At 42.1% G+C, this 7158-nt stretch overlaps 2 protein-coding genes across 3 annotated transcripts; one reads left to right on the top strand and one right to left on the bottom strand.

The window, feature by feature from the left end:
• Positions 1–47: 47 nt before the first annotated feature.
• Positions 48–3788, top strand: LOC135607021 (protein NSP-INTERACTING KINASE 1-like). Of its 2 annotated transcripts, none has more exons than XM_065098459.1 (11): positions 48–362; positions 455–587; positions 681–752; positions 835–978; positions 1073–1144; positions 1229–1288; positions 1590–1687; positions 2142–2291; positions 2376–2717; positions 2816–3195; positions 3273–3788. In XM_065098459.1, the coding sequence occupies exons 1-11, from the start codon at positions 197–199 to the stop codon at positions 3594–3596; spliced, it is 1941 nt and encodes a 646-aa protein (XP_064954531.1). In that variant the 5' UTR covers positions 48–196; the 3' UTR covers positions 3597–3788. The 2 variants fall into 2 exon arrangements, with proteins under 2 accessions (XP_064954531.1, XP_064954532.1); XM_065098460.1 differs by having other exon boundaries at positions 1590–1675.
• Positions 3789–5211: 1423 nt separating this feature from the next.
• On the bottom strand, positions 5212–6657 carry LOC135607023 (peroxidase 11-like). The gene is made up of 4 exons (XM_065098465.1): positions 6354–6657; positions 6091–6282; positions 5834–5999; positions 5212–5758 (listed from the first exon to the last, which is right to left on the bottom strand). Exons 1-4 carry the CDS (start codon positions 6639–6641, stop codon positions 5346–5348), a joined length of 1059 nt encoding a protein of 352 aa, XP_064954537.1. The 5' UTR covers positions 6642–6657; the 3' UTR covers positions 5212–5345.
• Between the last annotated feature and the right edge of the window lie 501 nt (positions 6658–7158).

Genomic DNA, 7158 nt, shown 5'->3' on the forward strand with positions numbered 1-7158 from the left:
TATGCCCATTTCCTTGTTCTAGCATCCTACCATCATAAGGTGGCGGTGGCAGGCATGTGTGTTTCTTTCCCTTCTTTTCTGTCTCCTCTACTTGCTTCCGACAGGAGGGAGAGGGCATGGCTAAAGCTGCAAGCTTCTTCCAAGCCATGACCAGACTGGTTCCAGAAGAGAAGGTGGGTAAGAGAAGAGCACATTAATGATTCGATTAGGGATGTGTTTCATCATGGGAAGCTTCTTTTCGGAGCCTGGTGATTCAATGAGAGCAAAGAGGTCGTGCGAATATGAGCTGTTTGCTTTGGTTTTCCTCTTCTCTTGGGTTTCTGCTGCTGGTGTTCTCTCCCCTAAAGGTGTCAATTATGAAGGTAAGTTGCGCATCTTTTATGGCTTAAACTCTCGTTTATTTTCTGCAAAGAGGAGATCTGTGATGTGGTTTTCTTGGAGTTTAATCTTTCAGTTCAAGCTTTAATGGGTGTAAAGGCCTCTCTGAAGGATCCCCATAGTGTTCTTGAGAACTGGGATCAGGACTCCGTGGATCCATGCAGCTGGACCATGGTTACTTGTTCACCTGAGAATCTAGTCATTGGCCTGTGAGTGCCATTTGATCTTTCTTCTTCCCTTCCTGCTCTGCTTTTTCTGTGTGTGGAAGAGCAGTCTCTGAAGTCTCTGCTTCATCTTCTCAGAGGAACTCCAAGCCAAAATTTATCTGGCACACTCTCTCCAAGCATCGGCAATCTGACAAACCTGCAGATCATGTGAGTACTCAATTACAGATAGCAATTGGATATTGGTGAAACTTCTCCCTCATTTATGATTTAGATAATGGTCCTTTTATAGTCTCCTCCAGAACAACAACATATCAGGACCCATCCCACAAGAGATTGCAAGGCTCTCAAATCTCAAGACCCTTGACCTCTCCAACAACTATTTCAATGGTGAAATCCCTACCTCCATCAGCTACCTGAGTAGCCTTCAGTACCTGTAAGTGCAAAGTGCTAGAATCTCTTTCGCATCTCATTGTCTGTAACACCAAATCTTTATCTTTAGCTTGATGATCTTTGTCTAATGAAACCAGGAGGCTCAACAACAATAGTTTGTCTGGAGCAGTTCCTCTGTCTTTGACCAACCTGACACAGCTTGCATTCCTGTAAGTGACATGACTTGTGTAGTATGCTGATTCCTTCATCTTCCAGGAACTGTGTAGCTGAGAGCAATGTGGTGCATGAATCAGGGACTTGTCTTACAATAACTTGAGTGGTCCTATTCCAAGTTTTGCAGCTAAGACATTCAAGTAAGATTCTTGGCAACTCCCTTGTGTTACATCAACTTTGTTTTCTTTAACATATGGTACACTGTTCCATTGTGATTGACCAAATCAAATAGTTCTATGTGGTCAGGACTGAAATACTAGCTTCTTTTCTTGCACAGTATCCTGAATCCTGCTTTCACAATGAGTCTGTCGGGATATAGTTATTGCCAGTCTAACGAGTTTATCGATGTATCTATGCTAATATTGTTCCGAGCAACGTAAAAAGCTCAACACTTCTCCACCAAGATTGTTTTCTGAAATTGTTTCATGATTCATTTTGCAGCATCGTTGGAAATCCTTTAATCTGCGCTACTGGTACAGAGAAAGAGTGCTTAGGGATGATGCCGATGCCGATTTCCTACAACTTGAGTAATTCAGAGAGTAATTACATGTCTAGTTGATATCTTCTTTGCTGTCTAAGAGAATATTCTAGCATAAATCTATTAGGAGTGGTATCTTGTGCTCGGGTTTTGTCCCTCTTGAATGCATGAAAAATCAATACGCAAAATGATAATTGAATTTGTGCCAACAATTGCACATTGTTAGAAATCTGGTGAGTTTAGGGAATGAATCATATGAATGTCGAGAGAAGACAATTCCAGAGCCTGAGTAGCATGGTAACAACTTGTTCTTCTACATTCATTTTGCGCTTTCCTCTGTCTACCGGCACACAAATATGCTCAAATGTACACATGCAAAAGCCATTCATGTCGAAGTTTATTTTGTTGTCGATCACTTGATTGTTTTGCCATTATATGAAACTCTGTATATCTTCTACCTTCACTAATTCTTCGATCTTGCTTCCAATTCTGACTTCCTTCCATATATCAAAAAGGCACTGCAACCCCAGGAAGACAAAGAAATCACAAAGTAGCTTTGGCTCTCAGCTCCAGCATTGGATTAGCCTGTTTGATAGTTCTTGTTGTTGGACTGCTTCTCTGGCGGAGGCAAAGACGTGTACAACAAATCCTTTTTCAAGTTGATGGTGAGTAACCATGCAAGAACTATGCATTAGCATCTTAATTTCTGCATTGAGTTTACAACAAAGTCATCTCTTCGATTGATTCAGAACGGCACGACGAGGAAGTATGCCACGGAAATTTGAAGAAGTTTCAGTTTAGGGAGCTGCAGGTTGCGACCGATAACTTCAGCAGCAAGAACATACTAGGCAAAGGTGGCTTTGGAATTGTTTACAGAGGTCATCTAACGGATGGAACTCTGGTGGCCGTCAAAAGGCTCAAGGATGGCAGCACCGCCAGCGGTGACATCCAGTTTCAGAGAGAAGTCGAGATGATAAGCTTGGCCGTGCATCGAAACCTCCTCAGACTATGTGGATTCTGCATGACTGCCTCAGAGAGACTGCTTGTCTATCCATTTATGTCGAATGGAAGTGTTGCTTCCCGATTAAAAGGTGACAATCCGATTTCGGCTTCTCGGTGAAATTAATGGAATTCTCTGAAATTGTGATCCTTTCTACTGATACAAACATCCATTTCTTGTTGTCCTTAGGAAAACCACCACCGGATTGGATTACAAGGAAAAGAATAGCAGTGGGAGCTGCAAGAGGACTGCTCTACCTGCACGAGCAGTGTGATCCAAAGATAATTCACAGAGATGTCAAGGCTGCTAACATTTTGCTGGATGATTACTGCGAGGCTGTAGTCGGAGACTTCGGGCTAGCAAAGCTTTTAGATCACAGGGACTCCCATGTCACCACAGCCGTAAGAGGCACCGTCGGCCACATTGCGCCGGAGTACCTCTCCACAGGCCAGTCTTCCGAGAAAACCGATGTTTTCGGATTCGGAATTCTTCTTCTGGAGCTGATTACCGGCCGAACTGCTTTAGAATTCGGCAAGTCTGTGAATCAGAAAGGCACAATGCTTGACTGGGTAAGAGTGATATGTGACTGCCGTCGGTCGTAGTATCAGATGCCATAGCTTGTCAGTGATGTTTTTTGGTCGTCCAGGTGAAGAAGATCCACCAAGAGAAGAAGCTGGAGCTGCTGATGGACAAGAACTTGAAGCACAACTACGACCGAATCGAGCTCGAGGAGATGGTGAAGGTGGCGCTCTTGTGCACGCAGTTCCATCCCCGCCACCGGCCCAAGATGTCGGAGGTGGTGCGGATGCTGGAAGGCGACGGACTCGTGGAAAGATGGGAGGCGTCGCAGAGAGTCGACTCCCAAGGTTTCAAGATGCCGGAGTTGGCCTTTTCCGACCGGTGCTACTCTAATCTGACGGACGACTCCTCGATACTGATCCAAGCAGTTGAGCTCTCTGGACCGAGGTGAGAGAGCTGGAGAAGGTCTGCAGATTGGGTCATGGACATATCACAAAGATAGTCATGTTCTTGGCATGAACCGTCGCCATGGATGGACGGAGGACGAAGCAATTCTTTCTTTGAGATCGTGGAAGGGACTCGGTGAGGAAGTGATGGCTATGTTGATGGATTTTGTTGTACATATGCATTAGATTTCGTGTTATTTTCCATTATTATTTTTTTTCTTCTGTTTTTATATTAAATATTTTTATGAATTTTGAGGGACATGCATCTTTCATCATCATTAAATTAGATAAAATAATTATATATTTAATTGAAATCAAAATACTTAAAATTTTATTTATAATATTTTTTAAAAAAATTATCACTTCATATAATTAATATTAATTATACTCTTATCAATATATGTTATCATTTTAATTTTTTTTTTTATTTTACTCTTTATCGAAGCGATATATAGTTATTATCGAATATCCATCTTAACATTTATTATTGTTGTGACTAATGACTTTTGTTATTTTATTGAATATTTGCTAAATAAATAACTGAAAAAATATTGGATCATATTTCATATGAGACAGCATTATTTTTGTCTTCCACCAATTAGTGACTAAAACTTTGTAGAAAGAGCTTCTCATAATTATCACAATCCAATAGAATCGATTGTCGCATATTTAATTTAAAAATATTTTAAAAATATTTTTTTAAAACAAATCTATAGTAAAAATATAAAATAATAAAACTAATTTAAAAATAAAAGTTGTATAAAAATGACAATAATAATCAACATTATATACATAAATATTGGTGATAATTACACTAAATAATATTAATTTTAATTTATTTCTCATGTCAACCCCTTATTAGCGTAAATACCCTTTTTAAATAAATAATAAAAAAATATGTTAAAGGTTTTTAAGTCATCTTTTTATTATATTACAAAATCAGATCGATTTTATATAATCCGCTTACATTATCTATTGACTAGTCCTTCATTTTGATTTTTCAAGACATTCAATCTAATAATTGATTCAAATAAGTTACTTGATTTTTCTTATCCGACTAATCAATTCAATCCAATAATTATGGGTTCATTTATCCAACCGGTTCCCGGTTCGATAGGGTTCAATAATAATAGCTTGAAGGTATCAATCCCTTTTTTTTTTAATCCAATTAGCATCTAAGTTTTACTCGTTACTAAAGGCTAATTACATATTATCTCATTTAGTTAGCTATCTTTAATGGTCCCTATATTTCAAATAGTTATATTAACATCCATATAATTACGAAAGTGAAATATCTAGATCCATTTATCTTAACATCGCTAGTTTTACTAATAAAATAAAAAATAAAAAAAGATAATCTTAACATTCTAATTGATGATGACTGACGATGACTCTACTAAAGTCATGAGTGGATATTATGGATGAAAAGAACAACAAAAGGTAAGGATCATTCTACATATACGTTGATTCGACGTAATTATCGAGCGATAAAAAAAAAGCTCAACGTCTGCATAATTACCAAACGATGAAAAAAAAAAAAAAAAGCTCAACGTCTACATCAGCCCACCACTTCGGTAGTTCATATATGCTAAGCATTTGCAGTATTTGGCTCCACACAAATATTAATTATCAGATAAATGACATTATGGAGGAAATAAATCATTAATGATAACAACAGCTGTCTCGTAGAATTATTACATGACTTCATAAATATTTGATGTTGACATATAGACCAGCCGAACGCAAGAACAAGCTCAAGTGTTCACAAACCTGCAACTCTTCCTCACTTCTCCACCTGCAGGATTGGTGATGTTCCCCATCTTGACCATGGAGTCAGAGAAATCCTTGAAGAAGGCGATGGGGTCCGCCCAGTACTTCTCCACGATGTGGGCGGTCTCGAACCCTAACAGGCTCGAGTACATCTCCTGGTCGGAGTTAAGAAGGCCGGTCCCTTTGATTAGGCTTTCGAAGAAGGCGTTGTCGAAGAGGGTGGGCGAGACGTAGTCCATCGGAGAGACCCTGTCGTCTCCTCCGTTCACGGGGCACGTCTCTTTGAGCTTGCTGAGGTACACCTGCGCCGACGCGTCGTACTTCGACGTGAGTTCGAAGTCCCCGTAGATCCTGTCTCGGAAGTTGGTGCACCTCGACATGCCGATGGTGTGGGAACCTGAAACCTTAGCTCCGTTATTACTGATCTTCTTCGTTACAGATATGTCGCAGGGAATTAAGATGACGATCGTACCTACGAGGGCGACCATGTCGGTGACGGAGAGGCCTTTGGCCAAGAACTTGGTGATGAGGGTGGCGAATCCCTGCTGCGGAGTGGGGATGTCCGAGTTGGCTTGATCCAAGCTTGCAGTCTTGGAATCCAACCTTCCCACCGGCACATCCCAGTATGGCCCTCCGACCTGCTCGTTACGAGGAATAGAAGCTCAAAGTTAGCATGGCTGTGAATCCAAGACCGATCGAGTTACATGGGTTTGTGGCTTTGGGAGATACCAGAATGGTGGCATCACGAGCTGCTATGGCGAGGAGATCGGCGCAGGAGACGACTCCGGGGCACTCCGCCTCCAGCTTCTGCTTGATCCTGTCCACCAGCTCGAAGCCCTGCAGCGAGTTCACGTTCTGGTCCGCGTGCTTCTCTCCGATCAGGGTGACCGTGTCGTCCAGCAGAACCGATCCGTCGCAACCCTAAACATGTAGATGGAGCAGTTCAGCACGTAGCTGCATGCAGGATTAATCCCCTCAACACTCTCGCTCACGTGCACGAAGCAGTCGTGGAAATGGAGGCGGATGATGAAGGCGGCGTTGCGGGGGTTGGCTTGCACCGCGCACGCCATCTCCGCCCGGACGATCTCCTCCGCGGTCGGGCACGTCTTCGAGTAGTAGCTCAAGCTCAGCCGCGAAGGGTCCTGTGCCCGTGAGGTGGTGGTGGCAGTCGCGAGGAGACAAGCCATGAGGAGTACGAGGAGAGGAATAGAGCTGCAGGAACTGCTGTTGGCCATCGCGTTTGCTGTGTCCGCTTCGTGCTTGGAAGAGACACGATGCATGATTTATTATCTTATATGCAGGACATGGCGGGTGAACTGGTCCAAGAGGAGGCGAGGCGGCTTCGAGTCAAGAGGGGGATCAACCACCATCGGTGAGGTTGGTGGAACGAGCAAGGATAAAGCTTAGTTGGGTGGGTGGCATGGGCTAACAAATCCTGGAAACAAGGAAAATATATGCATGTGTCCAACGAACTAGAAAATTGGATTTGCAGACAAGAAGAAACATGAAGCCAAAATAAGGTCTTTGGTTGACATCATGTGAGAACTCTTCTTTTCCTAAGAAACCAAAGGCAACAGTTCATCTTTATTTACTTCTTGTGCTACGAAATCACACGTTTTAAGATTGGCGTACCTTTGTAGGCTTTTAACCTAAAGATTCACATGCTGGTAGAAAAATCTGAACCCAAATTTGAGTGGTTTGAACACTCGTAACTTTTTCAAGCAAACGAGTGCTGTATCTTAGAACTTCCTCCAGTCTTATGGGTTGCGAATTAAACCCATCTTGCAGCACTAACTA

The sequence above is a fragment of the Musa acuminata genome, chromosome BXJ2-3, assembly GCF_036884655.1.
Source record: "Musa acuminata AAA Group cultivar baxijiao chromosome BXJ2-3, Cavendish_Baxijiao_AAA, whole genome shotgun sequence".
In the NCBI taxonomy this organism is placed as follows: Eukaryota; Viridiplantae; Streptophyta; class Magnoliopsida; order Zingiberales; family Musaceae; genus Musa; species Musa acuminata.